Consider the following 25,583-nt stretch of genomic DNA (forward strand, 5'->3'; position numbering starts at 1 on the left):
AAATAAAATAAACGCAGGAGAATGAACAAGGAGGGCAGGGTTTGGCAGGAAAGATGTGAGGGTTGGTTGACAACAAGGGTGGGGAAACATTTTTGGCTCCATGGGGCAGATGCTTATCAGGATCTAGCTTCACAGGCCAGATTTGACTGTGGGGTAAAGCTCTGAACCCTGTTTTCTTGCATCCTTCTTAAAATGTGGTGCCAGAAATGGACAGGCTTGGCAATGCAGGACAGGAGAGTGAGAGGAAGTTCTGGGGTGGCAGTGTAGGGCTGGATGGGAGTTACCAGCCTATTAGTGGCGCTGGAAGCCATAAGGATATATTGATGTTACCCAGGGACTATCTATAGGTGAAGAATATCAGGCCAAGTATTGAGTTTTCACTGGCTCCTCAGCTCTGTCAGGATCTGGCATGGTTTGGCAGCCCCAGACGGAAGAAGACAAAGGAGGAGCAGCAGATGGAGGGCTGGAAGGCTGGTCCCCAGGGATTGAGGCAGGAGGGAGGACCTTGCCTTATGTCTCTAGATGTCAAAGAGGGAGAAGCAGAACTGGTGGCTCTCTTCTCCGCCTGTCTGAGAGCCAGTGTGGTGTAGTGGTTAAGAGTGGTGGACTCATAATCTGGTGATCCGGGTTCGCGTCCCCGCTCCTCCACATGCAGCTGCTGGGTGACCTTGGGCTAGTCACGCTTCTCTGAAGTCTCTCAGCCCACTCGCCTCAAAGAGCGTTCGTTGTGGGGGAGGAAGGGAAAGGAGATTGTTAGCCGCTTTGAGGCTCCTTCCGGTAGTGATAAAGTGGGATATCAAATCCAAACTCTTCTTCATTTGAGAAGAGGATCTGTTCCTTGCTCTCAAGCAAAAGCTGCTATGGTCGTGATTTGGGATGGGAGCCTGACAAATGTGGCCTTCATAGGATTGGCACCCTTTCCATCTTGTTTGGTGGAGGGAGTTCTGGTGACTGGCTTTCAAATGCTTGGTTTGAAGGAATTATAAGAGTTATAATTATAAGAGTTAGAAGGGAACTCAGAGGCCATGTAGCCTGATTCCTGATCAAGGCAGGAATCATGCAGCCACAAGGGGAGCGGGGAACCTCAAGTTTGGGCCCCAAAAGCGGCCCTTTTTGGGGCTCTTCCCAAGCTCCTGCCCCCATTCCTCGAAGGCCCTGCTCTGCTCTCTGCTCAAAGAGCTTTTGCCTGCTTTTGAACTGCAGTTATGCCTCTTGCTTGCATGGATAGCAGTCTGTGAGATGCGTGCAGGGTTGGCTGCATGTAGAAACCTCTGGCTTTTACTGTAAAGAGTTAGGAGCCACACCTGTTGCTCCATCCACTGGCACATAGCCCTCAGGTGTCACATGAGGGAATGTGACCCTTGGTCTAAAAAAGATTCCCTACCCCTGAACTGCAGCCCCTCTGACAAGGCAATTTAGCAGGGCAATTTGTGTGCTCTCGTGACTTCACAGTACCCAAGGAGGCATTTATTGGCGACTCTGTAACTTCAGAAGGTGTTATGTGGAGAATGAGCCCAGGGCAGTGGCAAGAGGTCAGTTAAAGCAGTGCTACTCCCAGCGTTGTTAACATGAGCCCATCCCCCCCCCCCACAATGAATCAATCCTGAGCAGTGATAAAATGAAAGTGGATCCTGTAGAGTGATAACCGGGCATATCTCTGCTTTCTTAAAAGTTCTCTGCCTTTATGCTAATGTGACCATTTTGCCTCCCGTCCCCTCCCTCCCTGAGAGCCAGTGTGGTGTAGTGGTTAAGAGCGGTAGACTCGTAATCTGGTGATCCGGGTTCGCTTCCCGCTCCTCCACATGCAGCTGCTGGGTGACCCTGGGCTAGTCACACTTCTCTGAAGTCTCTCAGCCCCACTCACCTCACAGAGTGTTTGTTGTGGGGGAGGAAGGGAAAGGAGAATGTTATCTGCTTTGAGACTCCCTAGGGTAGTGATAAAGCGGGATATCAAATCCAAACTCTTCTTCTTCCCTCAGCGATATGCCGATACCCTCTGGGGATGCACGAAGGGACCATCCGAGATGAGGACATCACTGCTTCCAGCCAGTGGTATGACTCCACGGGGCCTCAGTATGCACGGTGAGCAGGGTGACCTGTGGGGCTTAGCTTCAGGGCAAGCTATTAAACAAAGCAGAACTAAAAGAAAAAATCCAGTACAGTCTGGGAAATACCTCTTGTTGTTGAAAGAGGGAGCTATTCGGCAGCTGCCAGAAAGACAACAGAGATTATACCTGTCATAATAGTTAACAGGAGGGAATTCCAAAAGGTTGGTGTTATACCAAAGGTTCCTATATTGCGCATAACAATCTCCTGGAAAGGTGGTATCCATAGGCATCTCTCTCCTGCAGAGCACAGTGATCAATCACGTATATAATGGATGAACCAATCTTTCAGATATTCTGGTCCCAAGCTGTATGGGGCTTTATACACCAGAACCAACATCTTGAACATAACTTGGTAGCTAATTGACAGCCAGTGCATTCCCCCCCCCAGCAGCACTAGAGCATGGTGGTGATATCCTGCCCCAGTGAGCACTCAAGCCACGGCATGTTGCACTGGCTGCAGCTTCCAGACCAATCTCAACAGCAGCCACACATAGAACACATGAATTTTGTGCTCAGGCTGGCCTTGCATGTTCTTCCCACTTTCATACCTGATCTTTGAGCTGTGACATTATTTTTCTCTCTCTGTCTCTCAGGTTGCTGAGAGAAGAGGGTGATGGGGCATGGTGTCCAGCGGGTCTCCTGCAACCTGAAGATGTGCAGTTTCTCCAGATAGACCTACATAAACTCTTCTTCATCACACTGGTGGGGACGCAAGGTCGGCATGCCCGGGCAACTGGGAAAGAGTTTGCCCGTGCCTACCGGATCGACTATAGCCGCAACGGGGAGCGATGGCTCTCTTGGAAAGATCGTCAGAACAAGCAGGTGGGTGAGATGTGGTCAGGACATCTCTGAAGAAAGTGACGAGCCCTTGAAAATCTGCAAAAGTTACTAAACCTCATTAAAAATAATTATTAGGTCAGCTATCCAGGTGACCTCCAAACTCTCTCCAAAATTCTTTAACTTCAGCCCTTGAACTCCTTGTTGCGCTCAGTTCAGACCATTCTCTGGATCTGTTTCTGGTTGAAAATTTGTCAGCAGGTGCCAAGGTATTTACTTTGAAGCACAGGAAACTGCTTTATACTGAGAGCACTGGCCTATTTTGTGTGTGTGTGTGTGTGTGTGTGTGTGTGTGTGCGCGCGCGCAATGTCTCTTGTATTTTTCCCCCCAAGTAACATTTTTACAGATCAGTTTCATTTGAGATTGAGACATCAGGAAGAAAAGGGGGAAAGAGGTGGAGGGAAGATGGGGGGGGTCGGGTGGCGATGTTTCTATTTTACTTACTATATGTAGGGTTTGGTGTCAGTGTTGCTAGTGCAGGTTCTTTGCTGTTCACTTGTGTTCCTTTGGTGGTGAGAGAGGTTGGGGTTGGCCTAGGGTGTGGTTACTCATTTGTGGTTGGCTGTGGTGGTCTTTGTTTTCATGTGTGAGTGGGGTGGGTGATAACCCTTGTTTTGATGCAACCATCATCTAACCTCCCCGCATACAAATCAGGTGGAATGTTCGTTAAATAGCCAACGTCATCTAATCCCCTTGCAAACCAATTGGGGAATGCTTGATAAACAGGCTGTGTAGTAACAAAGTAGGGCTGGTGAGGGGTGTGGCATGGTTGGAGTCCTTAGGGCCAGATAGAGGGGCCCAGAGGGCCACATTTAACCCCTTGGCCTGTGATTCTTCATCAGTGCTCTAGTGTTTGCTGCTTATCAGATGCTGATTGCACAATAGCCTTATCATGACCTCTTTCCAATCCAGGTGATTCAAGGCAACACTGACACGTATGACGTTGTCCTGAAAGACCTTCGCCCGCCTGTAATTGCCCGCTACATCCGAGTGATCCCAGTGACTGAGCAGCCCATGACTGTCTGCATGCGGGTGGAACTCTATGGTTGTGTTTGGTCTGGTAAGGACTTGAACTTCAGCAAGTCCCCGATAAGGCTGCAGGGAATTCTGGTCATGGGACCCTGGTGTTTGTAACTCTCTGTGTCAGCTGTCCTCCTCCCAATGTCCTCCAGATATTTTGGACTATTAACTCCTATTAGCCCTGGCCAGAATAGCCCCAACAGTCAGGGATGATGGGGGTGATTGTCCAAAACATCTGGAGGGCACCATCTTGAAGAAGGCAGCTCCATATGGTACGTTGAGGTGGAGATGCTTGCTGGGTTCTTATCTGCTTTTCTTCAGCAGCACCACTGGTCAGAGTCCCAGCTCGCACTATATAGCTGCTGACTCTGGTCTAGATCCACAACACTGAGCAAATCATTGCTCAGGTATCGATTGAGCTGCCACCAGAAGGCTCATTCTTGCTGCCTGGCTTGAAAGCCTGCTTGTTTTCTGCCTTGGCCACCTGTGGCCAAGAAGAGATGGGAAGAAGACCCTTGCTCCTCTTGCTCAGGTAGGTTGTGCAGGCAGAGGGCTCAAAAGCCTCCAACTGACCCCTAGTTGTCTCCTTTCCTAGATGGTTTGGAATCCTATAGCATGCCTGAGGGGGAGATGATTGCAGCTCCTGGCCACCCCATCGTTTACCTGAACGACTCAACCTATGATGGTTATCAGGAGCGCAGGTAAGAAACGCCCTGCATGGGTGGGTGAAACATCCCTTTCTCCCTCAGTACTCTAAAACAGGGATGGGGAACCTTGTTCAGCCTGAAGGCCACCTTCCAAACTGGGCGGTGGAAGGAGATCAGTGCCTGGGATTTTTTGGGTGCTCAGAACAGGCATTAAATAGCTGGACAGCGGGTGGACTGCACTCAAACTATGACAACATAAATTGTGTGACCCAACGAAGCTGCATTTCACAATCTGCATAACAGATCAAGAAAATGTGCATATATGTTTTGCATAACTTATTTGATCTCTATTAGTCACAGGGGAGAGCAAATGAGTCAGGCTGCAGCCACACTGCCCAGCCACTGGAAATCTTAGGGCTAAACTGGGTGTGCTGTTAATGGTGGGAATGCAGTTAAAAAGTACATTTTGTTGTCCTGTAAATGGCACCCAAGGGAAATCTTAAGCAGCCCCAGGACTAATGAGAGTGAGCGGGGAGGTGGTGGTGGTGGGGGAGAGGTTAGCTCTTTCTCTCACTGCCTCAGGCAGTCTCAACAGAAATCTCTTCTCTCTGAATCTGCTTTTCATTTCAAGAGACATTCCGCTTGGTTTGCACCAACAGAGCTTCTGATAGGGGATCTTTTGGTCAGGGGCATGACAGGGAGAGAAAGGGCACCTCCAGAGTGGTGTTTTTCATTCTTAAATGTGGGTGTATTCTGCAGTGTGCCATTGATAGTTTAATAGAGTATTTGTGCTGGATTTATACGGGACTGTCCACATATCATTCTGCTGTTTGAGTTGTTCCATGATGCTTCCCCAGCATTGCTGCATTATTGCCATCCGGTGGGGCACTCTTGTGCTATGACACAACAAAAGCGGGACCCCACCCTGAACTTTTGTGGTATGCAAAGTGGCAGGATTTCAGCAGGAAGTAGCAGGACATGCAGCAGTTGGAAATGAAGAAACATTCACAGGCCCTTCGAGAGCATCAGTCATCATGAATGTACACTAAATAAGGGGTTCTTGGCAGGCCCAATGAGTTAAATTCCTCTTTTCCCACCAGCTTCTATTTGCATAGCAAAAAAGATAACGCACATTCATTGTCTATGCATGCAATTTGACAACCCATTTAGTTTTGCCCTTATGTAGCCACTTCCCTCTAAGCAGTGCTTTTCCCCCTAGAAAAATAGGTACCGGTACTCACCATGAAGTTGTTACAGTAAGTGCTACACTTTTTAACAACAACAAAAGAGGTGCTGGTACTGCATACCTTTGAGTACCCCCTGGGAAAAAGCACTGCCTCTTAAGTGTATTTTGTCTGCCTTCTTAACCCTTTCATCTCCCCTCCCTTTAACGAAAGCTGATCATTCGGTGGAAAGGCCTGGCATGTCCTTGAAGACGGCACCTCTCAGTCTAGGGATGCTCCTTGCTGGCATGTAACCGCAAATGCTCTCTTGCCAGGCTCCTGCATGGTGGGTTGGGCCAGCTGACAGATGGCGTCCTAGGCTTGGACGATTTCACCAAGAGCCACCAGTACCGCGTGTGGCCAGGCTACGACTACGTTGGCTGGAAGAACGACAGCTTCAGCAGTGGTGCCGTTGAGATGGAGTTCCAGTTCGATCGGCAAAGGAACTTCACATCCATGAAGGTATGTCTGGAGATCACTGAGATTACTGGTCAGTGGAAACATCCATCTTTGACGTTGGTGTTGTTAAATATGTTTCCAGACAGAAGTTTAGATCTCAACCATAAAGTGCTGCTGAGTCGTTTGCTGTTGGCTGCCAGAGCTCAGAACTGATGGACACTCCAGAAAGTTCGTATCAGCGGTACCGAAAGGCTTGGCAATGTGCTATTTTAGAGAAATTAACACAAAAACTAAAGGCAACCAGGGGACAAAAGATAAAGAACTCATTTGAGAAAACATAGAAATAAGAAAAATGCCTGCTCTCTGCCTCCAATGTACCCTAACACTAGTGGACCTTTTGATTATATTTTCACCTCAGAACCCTGTAGCCCATATACTGTATATATATGAAAAAAGAAAGAATTAAGATAAATAATAAATAAATAAGGTTACCCGTATGTATAGTTATTGAACTGTCTTAAGCCTGTTATGTTATGTTGTTATGTTATGTTATGTTATGTTATGTTATGTTATGTTATGTTGTTATGTTATGTTATGTTATGTTATGTTATGTCTTATGTTATGTTATGTCTTAAGCCTGTTATAACTCACTTTGCATCAGAAAAATTAATAACTATGTTTTAAAAAACAAACCTCCATGAAGGTAGGGCCCTTGGCAGCCATGTTGCTTGCATCCTGTATTGGTAGCCATTTTATAACCCTCCCGGTCCACTGAGGGAGAAAAGAGTGCTTGAACGTGGCCACTGCTGTTTCCAACTCTAGGTCCATTGCAACAACATGTTTTCCAAGGGAGTGAAGATCTTTGAGAGGGTGGAGTGCTTCTTCAAGCCACGGCTGATCGCTGAGTGGGAGCCAGACCCCGTGGGTGTGGACACCGTCTTGGACGACAAGAACCCCAGCGCACGATTTGTGACCGTCCCCCTCAGTCAGCGTGTGGGGAAAGCCATACTTTGCCACTTCTACTTTGCTGACACTTGGATGATGATCAGTGAAATTTCCTTCCAATCAGGTGAGCAGCCTTGGGAATAGCTTCATTTGCAAGTGCAGAATAATATTTTGCCTGGTATATACTGTGTTTCTTCCAGATGCGCCTCAACAGCATCAAATTATTAATGATTATATTATTTATTGGGTAAAAGAAAAGATAAAGGACCCCTTGATGGTTAAGTCCAGTCAAAGGCAATTATGGCGTTGTGGCGCTCATCTCGCTTCAGGCGGAGAGAGCTGGCGTTTGTCCACAGACAGCTTTCTGGGTCATGTGGCCAGCATGACTAAACTGTTTCTGGCTCAATGGAACACCATGACAGAAACGCCATTTACCTTCCTGCCGCAGCGGTACCTATTTATCTGCTTGCACTGGCATGCTTTCAAACTGGTAGGAGCTGGGACAGAGCAACGGGAGCTCACTCTGTCGCAGGGATTCGAACCACTGACCTTCTGATTGGCAAGCCCAAGACACCCGCGCCCCTATTTTATTATTTATTGGGTTTTTGTGAGGTTGGTTGGACTGCGGGATATAAGAGTGACAGGCTCAAGAGAACAAAGTTTTAAATAGGTGTAATTGAAATAACCCCATTCTTCCTCTGTCAATCCCTGCCTTCCCACCCCTCTCCTCCCTCATCTTTCCTTCTCTTTGTGCCAAACTATGCACCGGAAACTTCCCAGGCTAGAGACCTGCTGTCTTATATGTCATAAAGCTTCATTGCTAAGTGGAGGTTATGAACTTTTGTCTCCCTGGGCCTATTCTAATATGCTGTCCTCTATACCACACTGGTATAGGTGGTGTGTGAAGAATTCAGTTTTCTTATAATGTAAGCTTTCATTTAAAGAAGTATCTAGCCCTTATGGTTGAAAATATGCATGACCAAAAAAAGGGAGAGGGCTACAGAAGATGGCCTGATCTGGAGTGCCATTAGCCAGTATGACCAGTCTGAGGCACTAGGGAGAGGAGACCTGTAGTTGTTCAGATTTTGTTGGACTACAGCTCCATTCATCCCTGACTGTTGACTGTGCAGGCTGCTGGGGCTGCTGGGAATTGGAGTCCAATAACAGCTGGAAGGCCCCCCTGTGGATAAACTCCACAGAAAATGAGATCTTGCTGTTCTCCAGCTGAGTGTCTGGATGGCCAAGTTCTCTCTACCTGGCTCCGCAATGTGAAATGGCCAGGCTCTGAGCAACAGACTAATGTGTTTCTTGCCCACACCCTGTTGTCATTGCTTCTCCAGCAGATATGGATGCCAGTGACCCCATTATGGTCACTCTGGCCTCAAGCACAACCTCAGAGATACTCCCGTCAGAGGAACTCAACGCAACAGAAGGGACTTGGTGTAAGTATGAGGCCGATTGCCATGTCCATGGATCAGAGGCGCCAGAGGACGTCCGGTGGAGCCAGGGGCAGAGCTGAACGCTTTGGCTGCACAGTTTCAATGGCCGGTGGCTCCTCCTTTGCCTCCTCCTGACAGCTCCACTGGCAGGAGGCTGCATCAACCCTCCTTCCCCTCTGCGGCAAGAGGAGGAGGAGGAGGAGCCAGCCGCTTGAGCTGCATTGCACCACTCTGTGCTCTGCGCTTGTGGGATATTGGGGAGGGGGTGGCCTCTACCTCCATAAGGGTGCTGAAAAGGGCTTGGACCCCAAGGAGTTGGTGTCCCTGCCAAGGATTTAGAAACGTCAGCAACTAGGTTGGCAAAGGTCATTTCCCCAGTTGAAAGCATCTGGGACTTTTTCAATTTAAAGGAATAAAAGCTATGTAGGTGAGATTGTTGCTTGTTCTACAACTACTGCTTTCACTGGCTCTTACTTTACTTTTACTCAGCTGCCCTGAGCCCAGTCTTGGCTGGGGAGGGCGGGGTATAAATAAAAATTTATTATTACTTTTCTGATCACACTGCTCAGCATTTTTGTTGCAATATTTTGCTTAACATTCTATTGATTTTTTTTTAACCATTTGCATTCTGGCATGTGCTTTTATGATAGCATTTTGTGCGATCCACTTAGAGATTCGAGGTGTCCTTTTTTATTCTGCGTTCATGATTATTTGTGCATTCTTTATATTGGAACACTTATACATTGTACTGATTTCATTACCATTCCCTGGGGCAGACATCCAGCTTCATTTTCAATCAGCACATGTCCTGTAACTTCCTGCTGAAATCCTGTAATTCCCCCCATGTCTATTGTGTTATAGCTCAAGAGAGCCCCTCCAGACACCAATAATTTAATAACATTGGGGAAGCATTTGGGAACAACTAATAAAGAGGAATGATGTGTTGATGGTCCAGTATGGCTGCAGCAGACTTGAGGCATCCTAAGCATCAAAATGCAAGTCACATAAATAAATAACTATTCAAAGTTTTTTGGGTTTTTTTTTTTGAGTAATATTTATTGATAATTTCAGGATTACAAGAAAAATAAAAAACAAAAAACAACAACACTACAATACAAAAAAAAGAAAAGAAAAAATAAATAAAGAGAAAAGCACAAAATATACGACAATACAGCAAAAGAAAATAAAGAAGAAGGGGAAAAAAAGGAGAAAAAAACACAAATCCCAAATTGCATATCCATAATTTCCATTTGCTTGTTTCATTGACCTCCTCACACCTCCCTTTTTGTATTCTAGTTTGATAATTATTTCAGCAAATTCTTTCCATCTTTCTCAATTTTTGTTATAAATTTATCTTAACAATTTAACCTAATAATTAACTCAACAAATCCTTTCCATCTTTCCCCATATTCTGTTATTCAAATTATCTTAATTTATTTAACCTTATCTTACCCCTATGTACCTTAAGACTTAAATCTTAGTTTTCAAATATACATAGCTCCTGATAACATTTCTGCTAGAGTCGTATAGTTTCATTCCCACATTTCCCCTAATATTCATTAAGCTGATTCTAAAATACAAAATTTCCATTATAAATTCTCTTTCAATCATCATCCAGCGTCTCTTCTTCCTGGTCTCGGGTCGTGTCAGTCCTTACTGTCCATTCCATCTAGTCCATCAACCTGGAAGCCTTATGTCCGAGGCCCTTAAGTCTCTTCCATGTCCCTTCTGCAATTCTTCTTCATCTTGTTTGTGCTTGCCCTTTTCCTTGTCTTTTGTTGGTCTCTGTCTTAGTTTCTTTCCTTTCTCATTGAGGAGTAGTTCTCTGGGGGATTCCAACCCAAAATTGTCTCCATCACCCTTCATCCAGCTCGCCCATTCCCCACAGTCCCACTCCCCACAGTCCTTGATATAATCTAAAATGTATTTAAAATCAAATTTCAAGATCTCTCCAAAGCTAGGAATCTCCTCGTCTCCAGACTCCCCTTGGCCCACTCCAATTTCAATCTTCAATAACAGCGGCTTATGCTCCTGTAGGGCCTCGGGTCTCTCCATTTGTACTATTTGAGGTGCAGCCGCATCCTCCTCCATTGTCATCTGCACTTGCCCAGTCAGTACAAATTCATAGGTTGGTTCCTGACTGATTTCTGTATCAATGTTCCCTGTTTGTCCACAGTTATCAACCACAACAGTCAAATCCATTTTCTCATTCATCAAGTCCATCTTCTCATGCATATGTTCCAGCAAAGCATTTGTCTTGCATAGAGCTATTCAAAGTTAGCCCTAATCCAGAGTATACCGATTGAAAATAATGGTCGTGGCTAATTTATTGCATTTATACCCTCTTCCCGCTAAACAGCTCTTGGTTTAAAAAAAAAAAAGCAAAGTCCTTCTAAAACTGATTAAAATATTCTGGAAAAACTTGCAAACAAAAATAACAGAAAGCAGTTACAGCTGAAAACATTCTAAAAGCAATTCGAATTAAAACATAAAAAGCTAGATCCCTTAATTTCGTTGGGTCTGCTCTGAGTAAGACTAGCATTCAGCCTATTTAATTATTCTTATATCTACTGCTACTGCCTGCCCTTTCAAGGACCACTGTGGAATCTGCCACAAGTACAATTATTTGATTAGTGGACTGACTGACTGATTGATTGACCACCTCCTTGCCATTGCAGGGACCACCTCGCCACCTGCTGCAACGAGTCCCTGGGTGGCTCCGAAGGCAGAGGACTCCAACACCTCCAGTCTGGTCAGCTGCCTTGTGGCCATTATCTTGCTGCTGCTTTTCGTCATTGTTGCTATCCTGTGGAGGCAGCACGTCCAGATGCGGCTGGAGACGGTATCTTGTGTCCTATGGTAGATTGTCTGGCTGCGGGAAAACTTCCTAGCACAGCCTTGTAAATAAGCCCACAAATGTTACCAGCCAGAAAACAAGCTTCCTCAACTATCAGAATGGGGGACAGAGGGCTCTGTTTCTCCTTCGCCAGCCAGCACACTCACCAGTGTAGAATTTGTTCTCACCAGTGGTAACCAGGCTAGTGCTTAAATGCAAGGCTGTCCTAGCAACCCAAGCTCATCCTCCAGGAAGGAGAGGAGCCAACCCCAAAGATTGACTGCATAGGTATTCATAGGAACTTAGAAAGATACCTTATGCTGAGTCCAGACTATTGGTCCATCTAGCTCAATAATGCCTACACTCAGTGCTATTTTTCTAGAAAAAGAAGTTTTGGAACTCATCATGAACACCTCCTTGTTCTCTTATAACGTAATGGTACCCACCTGAAAGGTGCCTGCCTAGACTAACTGTCAGCAGTTCTCCAGGATTTCAGACAAGGACCCTATCCCAGACCTACCTGGAGATCCCAGGGATTGAACCTGGGACCTTTTTCATTCAAATAGCTGTGACCCTTCCTGCTTGGGGAACTGAGGAATCACATGAGCATCTCCCACACTGAGTGTTCTAGAACTTGGATCGGGGTGGGGAACTGGATCACCATGTAGGGGCAGTTCAGGACAGATGAAAGGAATGACTTCTGTTTCCTTCTTTGGAGGCTTTTAAGCAGAGCTTGGATGGCCATCTGTCATGTATGGTCTAGTTGAGAATCCTGCATTGCAGAGGGTTGGGCTAGATGACCCTTGGGGTCCCTTCCAATTCTATGATTCTGTGCAGGATTCACTGTCGTAGAGATGCAGTGTGAGCATCTGGATGGCTTTCAAAGGGTGTTAGATACAATTATGGAGGAGGCAAGGAGGTCTCTAGTTTTGAGCATGAGGAAGTCAACCAGTGAACATCATCCACTAGTGAGCAACAATGGGAAAGGGCTATTGCATTCAAGCCCTGCTTTTGTGGGTTTACCAGTGGTGTTTGATTTGCCACAGTGGGAAACAGGACACCAGGATGGGTCTTAGTCTGATTCTTTAGGGCTCTTCTTATGTTCTCTTCACAACCAAGAGAATACCAGTCAGTCCTGAGCCATCAAAGAGCATTTTTGTGATGATAGCTGCTGTGAGCCCGGCCTTGGCTGGGGAGGGCGGGATACGAATAAATTATTATTATAATTATTATTATTATTATTATTATTATTAACCAGTTGACCAAATAGACTATTCAGAAAGGCAGACTTTTGGCTGATAGGCTCACACACTCCTTAAGTACAAGGATAAGGTAGCAAACAAAAGAGTACAAGGATACATGCCCCTTTGCTTCTGAAATATCATCAGGTATTGACTGTACACTTTCAAGGATGATCATGCAGTCATGAGGGTTCCTCTCCCAAAAAAGCTCAACAGCTCTGATCAATCCTCCCCTCCAAAAAACTCAACAACTTTGGTCAATCCAATGGGTAGATCACTGCCAGTTTTTTATAGTGGGAGTAGATCGCAGTCTCCTGGGAGTTGGACATGCCTGATGTAGAGGGTTCACCAGCTTTCTCCTCTCTGCCCTTAGGCTCCTCGGCGGATCCTGGAAGAAGATGCCACCGTTCGGCTATCCTTTTACAGCTCCAGAATTGTCAATGGCCAGACACAGATCCACCAGACTAACCCCACCTATGAGAGGGTCTTCCCACTGGACCTGGAATATCACCAGCCCATCACTCTCCTTCAGAAACTGCCTGAGCTCTCCCAAAGTGCTGAGGACTCAGGTAGGACCACCTGCAGTGGCAGCAATGCATTTCAGAGCAGACAGATTGGGCTGTGTGGACTCTGAACTATGGCTGGCTCTAGCAATAGGTAGGGTGAAGCATATACTTATGTGCTCTGCCTCTGGCAGACAAAGATACCTCCTCCTGTATGGGGAGGGTTGTCTCTGCCCATCTCTCCATTGGCTGGAAGCAAAACCTTTTAGAGATAACCCCATCTCCAGTTTCATTTCCTGACATCTCCACGGCAGGTCGACTGCCGGGTGCTCTAAGCGAGACTGAAGAAAAGAGGCGGGAACGCCATCTTGGAAAGGATTTTGTTGTTTGTTCTTCCTTCCTTCATTTGTTCCTAGCTCCTCTTTCTGCTCCCTTATGCTACTCCTACCGAGTTTTCACTCTCTCCCAGCTTCATAGATCTCAATTTTCCTTCCTCCTGGTTTCCATTTTGTCAGCCTTTTTCGGGCCTACAGCCTTGGATGTTCTGTGGTGGTGGTGGCAGGAGCCTTGGAAAAGGGCTTGAAGAAGGTGGAAAGGGCTTTTTTCAGGAGCAGAGCATCCTTGCATTTCTTGATGCTTCAGGCAATCCAGCATTTGCTGGAGATCAGCGGGGATCTGGCCACTACCCTATTCTCCTTATGGTCTGAAAGAAATCAGGAGTATGGAGGGCCAACCTGGACCTCAAGAGCAGGGGTCAGCAAACTTTTTCAGCAGGGGGCCGGTCCACTGCCCGTCAGACCTTGTGGGGGGCTGGAGCATTTTTTTTGGGGGGGGGGGAAATGAACGAATTCCTGTGCCCCACAAATAACCCAGAGATGCATTTTAAATAAAAGCACACATTCTACTCATGTAAAAACATCAGACAGGCCACACAAATAACCCAGAGATGCATTTTAAATAAAAGCACACATTCTACTCATGTAAAAACACCAGGCAGGCCACACAAATAACCCAGAGATGCCTTTTTTGATTAAAGGGCACATGCTGGATTTAGAAGGCGATTGGGCAGGATCTAGCCCCCGGGCCTTAGTTTGCCTCCCCATGCTCAAGAGGGTATCCGACCCAAAATAAATTCAGGGTGGAGACCTTGAAGACCAGTCCAAAGGGTCTCAAGCCTAGGGACCTCATTGCTTCCCTGTACCGGACCGAGGCCTACCCTCGCATACTAGTCCACCCAGCCATCACAGATTCTGTGTTTTGGATCAGGGATTGGCCCTAAAGCCCAGGAAAGTTCTTGAAGGCACTGATAACTATAGTGGCCCATCTAAGGAAGAGGGCAATTGATTTCTTCCTGTACGTGGACAATACATTGTCCCAGTTAGACTTGCTCCTGCAGGCCGTGAGCGATGTAGCAGAGACCATAGACCAGGGCATCCAGTTGCTTTTGGACTACAACTCCCATCATCCCTAGCTCCCAGGACCAATGGTCAGAGATGATGGGGATTGTAGTCAAAAAACAGCTGAAATTTGGGAAACCTTGCCCTAAACTGTCTGCAGCATCACTGTCCAAAGGCGGAGAGCTTTACTAGCTGAAAAGTGAGATGGAAATACCCGCAAATGAATTTAACAAAACAGACTACCAAACATGATGTGGTGGTGGGGGTTTTTTGGTCAAGGGAACTCTCCCCCCCTTTTTTTGTTCTTTTCCCCCCACATTTTTTTATTGGTTTTCCAAGTTTATAACAGATATAACACAGAGAAAAGAAAAAAACATTACAATATTGAAAAGAACAAACAAACATGCAAAACACTTAACTTTTAGAAATACAATTTAATTTCCATTGTTAAGTGACTTCCTCAAATCCCCCCAACTGAATTTCAATAAATGTCATTATAGCAGTTTTCCAATATCCACTTTCTAATAAAATTAACTTGTTCAAATTGCTATCTTCCTTCCTTTTCATAATATTCTCAATCCATAGTATTATACAATTCAACATGCTTTAATCCTAGGCCAATTTAGTACTTGCGAGTATTTCAACTTATGTTATATTATGATATCTAGCTAAATATTCCTTCAATTTCTTCCAGTCTTCTTGATGTTCCTCTTTCTGATCGCGGATTCTTCCAGTAAGGTCGGCCAGCTCCAAAAAGTCCAACGTCTTCATCTGCCAACCCTCCTTTTTGTTGTTCTAGCATGTAGCGGTGACTATGCCGAGCCAGACATCACCAAGTGCACCCCTCACCAGGGATTCCAGAACAACGTCCCCCACTATGCAGAGACAGACATTGTTAGCCTGCAGGGCGTCACGGGAAACAACACATACGCCGTGCCAGCCATCACAGTGGACTCGTTGACCAAGAAGGACATCACAGTGGCTGAGTTCCCAAGGCAGCAGCTGCGGCTCAAGGAAAAGCTGGGAGAAGGGCAGTTTGGGGAGGTGTGTGTTTATTCCTTTTTCCAGATATACTTCAAACCAGGTATGAGAAAAGCTGGCACCATTTGGCTTGAGGGCTGCCAGTTGACAAGGCTGTGCAAGCTGCATTTCCCCAAAGAGCAGAAAAAGAACCCTGAGGATTATAGCCTGCTCAGAGATCATTATTCTTGCAAATGCCAGCTCTTCTTGAAAGAGAGCAGCTTTCTAGTCCTTAAAAGGGTGAGAGAGAAATCCTCGCAGCCAGACAGAAGGGTAGCTGAATCTCATGCCCAATGGTTGGGGTGAAGCTGTGATCCCTGTCCCTAACTCCTTATCACTAGCAGAATAACCACCGGGGGGGCGGGGCGGGGAGCAAATCTGCTCTATTCACATAATTTATTCATGTCTCAGAGTCCAGATTTTCTTGGTGCAGAATTTGGGTTGCATGTGTGCCGAATTAGTGCAGAGTACATATGAAGGTTGTCAGAGAATTCCCCTGGAAACAATAACGGTGAATAGAATTTGCCACATTGCACATATTCGTCTGAGGTCAGGAACAGAAATCACTCAAGGGGACACAAGCAATATCCACAATCATCGTTGTTTTTTAATCCACAAACACTACAGAAATAATTGCATTACTTTCTGCATTGTTTTTGATGCCCCTCTTTCACTGAAATGCATTGAAATTAATTACGCTCATTTTAACCTTTGCGAATTGCATGACAAGTAACATAGGATTTAGCAGAAGCTGAACCGTAGTGGAACAGAAACAGTGCTGACAGCGACAAACTCTGGAAATCTCTGCCTCCTTATATCCGTAGAGCACACACATTGGAGCAGTAGTGATTAAGGAACAGGGTCTGGAAAAATAGCCGACAGAACAACTGTGAACAACTACTGGACTCTTTTGCACCCTGGACCCTCCTAGCTAGATTTAGCCTTTGCCATTATCTCCAAATAGTCTAAGAATTATTCTTCAGGTAGATTCCAAGAGAGTTAATTAGCTTCCTGCTCTAATACGCACCTAACATGCTTGTGGGTAAAATGGACGGTATGGATAGGGCATTGAGAGGAGTCTACTTCTCTCCATCTCTGCTTGACAATTACGGTACTCTAAAATTGGTTTTGTCCTTTCCCACGAAGGTCCACCTGTGTGAAGCTGATGGTCTCCTGGAATTCTTGGGTCGTGCTTCCTCAGAAGCCTCCAGCCAGGCAGTTCTGGTAGCTGTAAAGATGCTGAGAGCCAATGTCACCAAGACAGCCAGGTGAGCACAAGCTGTGGTGCCAATTCCAGAGAGAGTCTGCTCTCATGAGGGATGGGGGTTTGGGAGAAATCCATTTACTTGTTATTGCTGCTGCAAGTTCCAAAGATCTCAGAAGCCTGCTCTGCAGTAACTCTGAGCAGTGGTTTTAGTGTGGCTGCCCCTATTCTGTGGGAACGTAATTCCTGTTGAGAAACAACGGGGACCCACCAACTGCATTTTCCAGAAACAATTGAATATATATGTATTTAAAATTATTCAAACAAAGAGAAAACCCTAACCCTAAAAGCAATAATAAAAGCAATCATAAAAGCAGGAAGAATAAATTACAGGGTAATAAAATAAAAATCATGGAAAGCATTAAAAAGAATGAGTGGTGTAAAAGAGACCCCATAGTTCATATTTGTACCAAACATATTAAATAATCATGAATGTTACCAAATAAGCTCATATTTTATTTGTTTGTTTGTTTATTTATTGGACTTATATGCGGCCCTTCATAAGATTTCAGGGTGGTCCACAGGATAAGAAAGCAAGGTAAAAGCACAAATAAATAGTTAAAACGAAAACAACAAAAACAATAACTCCCACAAACACATTAAAAAGGCTGTAGAATATTAATCAGCCAACGGTCTAAAGAGGAATGTTTACCCCTGGTGCCTAAAGATGTATAATGAAGGCACCAGATGAACCTCCCTGGGGAGAGCATTCCACAAATAGGGAGCCACTGCCGAAAAGGCCCGTTCTTGGATTGCCTCCCTCTGGACTGCTTTTGGAGGATGCACAAGAAGAAGCACCTCAGATGATGAACACAGAGCCTGGGTTGGTTTATATGGGGAAAGGTGGTCCTTTCAGCTGAGCAACCTGCTCCCAGAACTTGTGTAAATAGTTACATCCCACCCACCACCCACCTCCGAAAATAAGATATATTTGTTCTGACAGACTTTCCCAGATTGAAAAACTAGTCTTTGTCATTAGTATCTATCTTTTGTTTCATAAAAATTTATACACCTCTTGAATGTAAAAAAGCTCAAAGCAAAGTGGTTTACGAAAAATTCCAAAGCTGTTTACATTTTGCGTGGTTTTAGTTTTGTTTCAAATGTACTTACTTTTGTGTGTATTTTTAGCTGTTGTTTGCAGTTTTTGTTAAACATTGCCTTGAGACAATTGTATAGGTGACAATTAGTATGTTGAGCAGTCTCTTAATTGGCTAAAACACATTGATAAATTGACTTAAGATGTCTTTCATCAGGTGACTGGCTTACTCTCTTTACGTGTCCTTTCCTTGTTCCAAGGAACGATTTCCTGAAGGAGATCAAGATCATGTCCCGGCTGAAGGACCCAAACATCATCCGCCTGCTGGGTGTGTGCGTGAGGGACGATCCGCTGTGCATGATCACCGAGTACATGGAGAACGGGGATCTCCACCAGTTCCTGCTGCAACGCCAGAGCAGAAGCACCTTCACACTCTCCAACAACATTCCCTGTGTTAGGTGATGGAGGGGAAGGGACAGCGGGCCGGGGGGAGAGAAGAGCGGGGAGGCCCCCCCTTGTGCTGTTCCTGCTGGGCCAGACCAATGGCCTGACTAGGCCACCATGCTGCTGCCCACAGTGGCCAAATTGGCCTTTGGGAAGCCCACAAGCAAGCTATAAGGGAAATAGCTACTAGTGTTTTGTGGCATACTGATTCCAGATGTGGAGGCTGCATATAGCAATCATGGCCAATAGAGTCAACCCTGCCATTAGACAGAATGAAGCCCACTGTAGCCAACAAAATGCCTGTGGGGAGCCCAGCTACTGGTATTTAGTGGCAAGTGCACATCCTTCCCCACCACATAGTGCTAACTGTGGAGGTGGAGGCTGGATATAGCCCTCGTGGCTACAGATAGGAGAGAAATTCAATTCCGTTCACATTTCAAGGTAAGCCTGCAAAATGCTCACTCTAAAACAATGCAGGAACTGAAACACAGCCAACTTTGGGGAGATTTGAGTTCCTCCAGATTTTGCAGTGCAACCCCCCAGCCAACTGATGGGTACAAAAATGCATTTTACCCAAGTGTGCAGATAAATGCATGTATTACTTAAAATATCATACATGGAATTTCATAATAATAATAATAATAATAATAAAAATAATAATATATTTCTTATACCTTGCCTAGCCACTCTGGGCAGCTTTCAACAAAAATACAGAGTGTATGGGGCAAAATTGCATACCAAAAATCATGCATATTGAGAGAAATTGGCATTAAAATGCCAAATAATTTTCACAAGGAATATATATATATACAGTATTCCACACCTATATTTGTAGGTGTGGAGAACTGAATTTATGATGAGAAAAGAGAGAAACTGAAATCGACAGATTTGCCCTTCTTGACCTGCAGATATGGCAGAGGTTTGGTGGGATTCTAAAAGATCTTCCCTTGATTATCTCGCCTTTCTCTTCATTTCTCAGTTGCCTCCACCTCCTGCTCATGGCTACCCAAATTGCCTCTGGCATGAAGTACTTGGCCTCCCTGAACTTTGTGCACCGGGACTTGGCCACACGCAACTGCTTGGTTGGGAACAATTACACCATTAAGATTGCCGATTTCGGCATGAGCAGGAACCTGTACAGTGGCGACTACTACCGGATCCAGGGCCGGGCTGTGCTGCCAATCCGCTGGATGGCCTGGGAAAGCATCCTGCTGGTAAGAGGCACAATATCTCTCTGCTGTTGTTGCAAATGTATTTAAGACAGGATTGGGAGTGAAGCCAAGATGGCGACGGCTTGGCAGGCAGGCTTCGGAGCTCCGCAGATAACAGGGGTTGACTGCCACCCAGGGAAGTAGTTTTTCCTTTTTTACTTCTCTACGTTTTAACTTACTGAGATTCTGGCAGCACCTTCTTGTCTATGCTGTGGGAGACATCCTGGGCAAGTTCTGTGAAGCATCCTGGGCAGGCCGCCAGCTGCTAGCTATTAACCGCCAACTCCCTTCTATACCTTGTTCCTGAAACTCCTGGCAGCCTCCGCACAGAGAAGCTCTTAAATTGAACAAACTGAGCACTTTCTATTCTTTTCTCTCTTTTTTGTTTGGGGAAACCTCTCCTTGTTTACTCCCCACGGTGACGCTATGCCTGCTAGTAAACGCCACAGGGACCCAGAGGATGTAGCTCTCTCACCGGTTCCCAAACAATCTAAAATAGAGGACTTTTTAAGCAAATCTGCTTTTACAGTTCCACAAAAAAACGGTTTTCTCCTCTTGAAGATGATTGTGAGTGTGGGAAGAGTATTCAAGGTGAGAGCGTGGAACTGGATCCAGCAATGGGGCAAGCTGATCCTGTGTTCCTCAGAGAGGAAGGAATAACAAGTAGGGAGAGCACCCAATTAACTCTAATTGCAAGAACGGTTGAGCATATCTTCCAGCAAATTAGATGTATTGCCTCTCAAATAACCCAGTTATCCAAAGAGGTCCACAGTTTATCAGTTAATAACAAGCAGGCATCAACAGAACACCATCGTACCAAAGGAAATTGGTGACAACAAGAGCAGACCCCTAAGCTCAACATAGAACGTGCAGAGGCTCTTAAAACAAACTCTTCTTATTTAATCTTCCAACCAAAAAAGATCTGCATGACAATTTGTGGAAGGCCAGATCAAACTCCTAGCTGGAAAGGTGCCCAGCGTTCCAAACAACATTTATCAGACTTACTTGGCATGGGACTTACAGAGATCGACCTCGTTAAGACTGAACTCTTGAGCACCACAAATCAAAGCCAAAAAAATATGTTAACTTTTTCCTCTACTAGACTGCCCTCACTGATTCACAAGCTGAAATTCAGATTGTCAAGCAGAGGAGTTTTTCCAGCCCGGGTATTTTGCAATTCCATTGTTGCACCCTTATGTAAGATGAGGACTGCTGCTTCAGAGGGGCTCACAAAACCAAAGCCTGGACCCCCAATGGAAGTAATAACATCACAAAAAAACTTGGCAGGTGGGGAGGAAACAAACATGCCTGAGTTGAATCCGCAGGATCATGCCCAACATCAAAATAACCAGGTGAGCCAAAAGGAACAGCCGATTCCTCTAGACAATCATCTTCAGGAATCTGAGCACTCTGTAAATCCTTTGGAAGAGGATTTTCTCAGCTCCTTTAGGAATGTCCCTCAGGAAGAGCAACAAACAGTTATCAAGAGGCTTGATCTTATGAGCCAGACATTGAAAGAGATTAAAGAACCGGAGGCAGAGATTGATAATAGATCCAATGGCCACAACAGAATGATAACTATAGAACCACCAGAGTATTGGACAAAGATGAGATATTTAGAAGAGGAGGAGTCAGGAAATACACCCAAGAAATCCCCATTGGCAAACAATTTGCAAAGAAAAGGCCCAGTGATTACAAATGTGAGCACTTTATGTACGACGACTGAAATAATCGAACATCTGGATTATTCCACTAGCATTAGCAATAACCTGTTGCCTCAAAAACTGGTAAACTCCAAGAGCACATCGGCCAACAATTGACTAAGAGTAAATCATTGTAAAACAATTAAACTCCTCTCATGGAATGTAACAGGGTGGACGAACAAGATCCAAGACAGTGATTTCTGTTCTTATCTACAAACACATGATATCATCTTTCTTCAAGAAACCTGGGCAAAAGAGGGCACTATGGTTGAATTACAGGGTTTTACAAGTTACACTCAACCAGCTCTTAAAACTGTAAAGTATGGAAGGCCTAGTGGGGGGCTGGCGGTGCTGGTGTCAACCTCTCTTAATGTATCAATTCAACAGTGTCCCTCGTTGTCCACCCCTAATTTTTTAGTGTTGTCCCTTTCTGATAGTCTCCTGAAAAATACTTATTGCATATGTGTGTATATACCTCCAGTAAAGTCTTGTGGGGAACTGAGATCATATTGGGATAAACTTGATCAACTACTCAAAAGTATAGACTCTCTGTCACCTAACCCTCGGTTTATCTTGGGAGGTGACTTCAATGCCCGGATCGGCCTTGTTTCCCCACAAAATACAATAATATCTGGTCTAAACTTGGAGGACGAACCTGAAATCTGTCAGAGGGCAGCAATGGACACCACCCCTAATCGCGCTGGGAAACATCTTTGTGAACTTATAATAAAGCATAACCTTTTGTTATGCAATGGGCACGGTCAAGGGGATCAAGAGGGTTATTTTAATTTTATCTCCCCCAGAGGATTTACTAGCACCATTGATTATATCCTAACATCTAATAATGTGCCAGTTAACCGAGATACCTTCAGGATAATTCCCAGAGCTGAAAGTGACCACTTTCCACTTGAGTTATCTCTCTCTCTCTCTTAAGACAGGATTGGGGAGGAGCTTCAGGCATAGGGGGTGAACATGGCCCTCCAAGCCTCTCTGTCTGGCCCTTGGAATTCTCCCCTGCCCACACCCTTTACCAGCCCTGCTTTGAAGGTTTTCGCCTCATGTCTGCTGCCCTATGAACTTAACTTCGTTATATACGACTGCAACTGTTTTGCTCCCTCAGAGGATCCTGGGATTTGTAGTGTAGTTGAGAATTATCTATTGGAGATCACTAGCGGGGGGCCCCACCCGAACAACAATTCCCTGGCAGTCCTAGGGAGAGGTAATGGCTGCTAAACTGCATCTAAATCTCTTGATTAGATGCATCAAATCTGCAGCAGGGAGGTCTTGAGGAAAGCTAGTGACTGATGGGGGATCTGCGCACTAATGCTATTTATGGTGTGACTTTGTTGCCTAGGTTTAGGGTTTGTGGCAATGACAACTCCCAACCAAGGGCCAAAAGTAGCTCAGTCTTGATATAGGCTGTGCACACACCATAGATGTAAAGCACATTTTCCCTCCAGAAGAATCCTAGGAACTATATTTTGTTAAGGGTGCTGAGAACTGTAGCTCTGTGAGGGGTAAACTACAGTTCCCAGGATTCTTAGTGGTGGGGAGGGATGTGCACACTGCCATGGTCTTCTGACACTGTGGCCTTCTTCTCTTTCCTCATAGGGCAAGTTCACCACAGCCAGCGACGTCTGGGCTTTTGGTGTGACATTATGGGAGATGTTCACACTGTGCAAGGAGCAGCCTTACAGCTGGCTCTCTGATGAGCAGGTCATTGAGAACACGGGGGAGTTCTTCCGAGACCAAGGCCGACAGGTACCCAAAACAGATGTTCTGCATGGTGGGAACCTGCACATCCTTTTGATGCTGGTGCTTTACATGTTGGGCTGAAGAGGGTGGGAAGCTGGTTTCTTCTCTTGTATGTGCTGCTGGTGGTGTGTGAGCCTTGCTTGGTACCTTCTTCTCTCACTTCCTCAGTTTTTAATCACATCCAAGAGCTATTCCCTGGAGGAATGGCTCTGAGATCAGAGGGGGGAAATCAGTGTCTCCTCTTCTCCTGTGTGCCACCTCTTTCTCTTCTTTTATTGGCTTCTGATCCACTCTGGAGGATGGGCTCCAAAGCCAGAGGTTGGGTTGCTTAAGAGGCGAGGAAATCATTATTTCCTCTTCCTGTGTGTGATGCTGTGAGTGGTTCTGGCTACTATTACCTCTTCCTGTTACTTCCGAATCACAGCCAGCTGCTGCTCACTGGAGAAAGAGCTCCAAGCCAAAGCCTATGAGTTCTACATTTATTTATGTAGGATGGAGATATATATACAAATTAAAACCAGTAAAACAGCAACAGTCCATTAAAGAGTAACTAGATGGGTAGCATCTTCAGCTCAGCCCAGAAATCTGTGGTTCCAAAATCCCTCGCCACCCTCACTCTTCTTTTCCTGCTCACACAGGTCTATCTGACTCAGCCGCCCCTGTGCCCCAATCCTCTGTTCTCCTTGATGATGAAATGCTGGAGCCGTGACATCAAAGATCGCCCAGCATTTGAGGCCATCCACCTCTTTCTGGTGGAGCAAATGGACGGTAGCATTTGACCCGAGGGACACAGTCAAGATACCCACCTGCCTCTTCTTGGCCTAAAACATCCTAGCATTTTGGTTGTGCTCCCTTGCCACATTGTTTGAAACCTGGTGGATTTCAACAGACAACTGAGGCGACAGCTGGGGTGGTTATCTCTTGGGATTCCTTTGGAACTGGGTGTGACGTGCCCTTTCTGCTGCGTATTGTACCACAGAGTTTGCATGGGCGTTTGCCATGACCAAAGAAATACAGTCGCACTTGAGGGGGCTTCACTGCCTTAGTAAAAATCCACTTCCTGGGACCTCTGCTCCAAGGAGGCAGCCATGGCAGCTGCTGCCTCCCCCAGCCATGGCCAAGAGACTCTCTGGGCTGAGGAAACATCTTCTCATGGGCCTTCCTTCCTGGAGAGGGTATTTGTATCAGCCCATTCTCCTCTTCTCCTCACAAAAGTGGCAAAAAACACTCTCTTTGAAGACTATAAGAAGAGTCCTGTTGGTTGGCCAGGCCAGTGGCCCATTAATCCAGTATCCTCACAACGGCCAACCAGATGCCCCAGTGGAAAGCGTGGTGGAAGCGGGACCTGAGCACAACAGCGCTTTCCGCACTCGTGATTCCCAGCAACTGCTATATTCAAAACACAGTTGGGGTTTATTCCACCTGTCAGGAAAGCTCAGTTCTTCAGGGGTGTGTTCACTCTTCCTGGAAGTCATGTTGGTGCGTTGTTCTCCCTGAAGGAATCCTACAAGGAACAGGAGGGCAGCCATTTGTGACCAGAACAATAGCAAAGAGTTGCACAGCTTCATTTTCAGGGGTTTGAGGGAGGTTGTTGTGACTGCATGTTCGCAGGGAGGGTGTACGTGTGTGAATTCTTACACACTGGATTTTTAAAATTGTTTTAAAAAGGGGCGAAAGAATGTTAATGGTCAAAGGAAGGTCACTGAGGGCTCTCTGGTAAATAGAGGTCTTTTTTGTGGTGGAGGATCTTTTAGGGGGAAATAGTGGACACTGTTACTACTGTCATGATGATGCTGATGCCTTGTGTGCTAATGCACTTGTTGCCAAAATGGACTGACATAGATATCTGGTTGCATCCACACCATACAACTGAAGCACATTTAAATCACTTGACTTCCTTTGAATGAATCCTGGGAATTGTAGTTTAGCCCTTACAGGGCTGCCATTCCTTGACCAACTGCAGTTCCCAGGATTATTTGGGGGGAAGTCATGTGCTTTAAATGTGTTTTAAATGTATGCTGTAAATGAACCTCCCTCTGTCTCCAGATACCACTTTATTAAGGCACCAAAAGGGAATTAAAAGTGAAACCTGGGGCTTAATCATGGGGGCAGGGGAGACAACTAATCTCCAACGGAAGGGGGTTGTGTAACCTCTCACTTTTTGGGGTGGGTGAGAGTGTTAGGGGCACCAAATGGTTTGCAATCCAAAAAGAAAGGGGTGGGTGGGGGTTGAAGAAGCAGCTTTCGAAAAGCCCTCACCCCCTAGGAAAAGAAGATTATTACGAACTGCAGCAGTATATTCAGGGAGCCAGAAATTTGGGGATAACTGGAATTCAGATAACCTGAGCATCAGATATATAATTGACTGTAGCATTGTTAAGTAGCAAAGAGGTTTTTGGAAATGACTGCAGTCTGGGTTGTTGATGGCATATTATAAGCACAGGCAACCTCCCATTTACGCGAGGGTTACGTTCCGAGGCACTGTGTGCATCCGTGAAATCGCTTATAATTGAAACACCACTGAAAAAGCCTGCAAACACCCCATTCCGCCCCT

The 25,583-nt window shown here is 45.6% G+C and overlaps 1 protein-coding gene across 1 annotated transcript in view; it reads left to right on the forward strand.

Annotated features, from left to right (window-relative positions):
• The window catches only part of LOC308467925 (discoidin domain-containing receptor 2-like), a 50,878-nt gene that overhangs the window by 6,478 nt on the left and 18,817 nt on the right, over positions 1-25,583 (forward strand). Inside the window, exons 3-16 of the mRNA XM_080989687.1 lie at positions 1,980-2,082; positions 2,702-2,930; positions 3,859-4,006; positions 4,562-4,667; positions 6,112-6,298; positions 7,058-7,304; positions 8,521-8,622; positions 11,298-11,461; positions 13,070-13,265; positions 15,396-15,640; positions 16,763-16,884; positions 18,177-18,374; positions 19,340-19,574; positions 22,886-23,035. Coding sequence (XP_080845813.1) covers positions 1,980-2,082; positions 2,702-2,930; positions 3,859-4,006; positions 4,562-4,667; positions 6,112-6,298; positions 7,058-7,304; positions 8,521-8,622; positions 11,298-11,461; positions 13,070-13,265; positions 15,396-15,640; positions 16,763-16,884; positions 18,177-18,374; positions 19,340-19,574; positions 22,886-23,035 — 2,432 coding nt within the window. The remainder of the gene's footprint in view (positions 1-1,979; positions 2,083-2,701; positions 2,931-3,858; positions 4,007-4,561; positions 4,668-6,111; positions 6,299-7,057; positions 7,305-8,520; positions 8,623-11,297; positions 11,462-13,069; positions 13,266-15,395; positions 15,641-16,762; positions 16,885-18,176; positions 18,375-19,339; positions 19,575-22,885; positions 23,036-25,583) is intronic.

Source organism: Podarcis pityusensis (assembly GCF_964106645.2).
Source record: "Podarcis pityusensis genome assembly, chromosome: Z".
In the NCBI taxonomy this organism is placed as follows: domain Eukaryota; kingdom Metazoa; phylum Chordata; class Lepidosauria; order Squamata; family Lacertidae; genus Podarcis; species Podarcis pityusensis.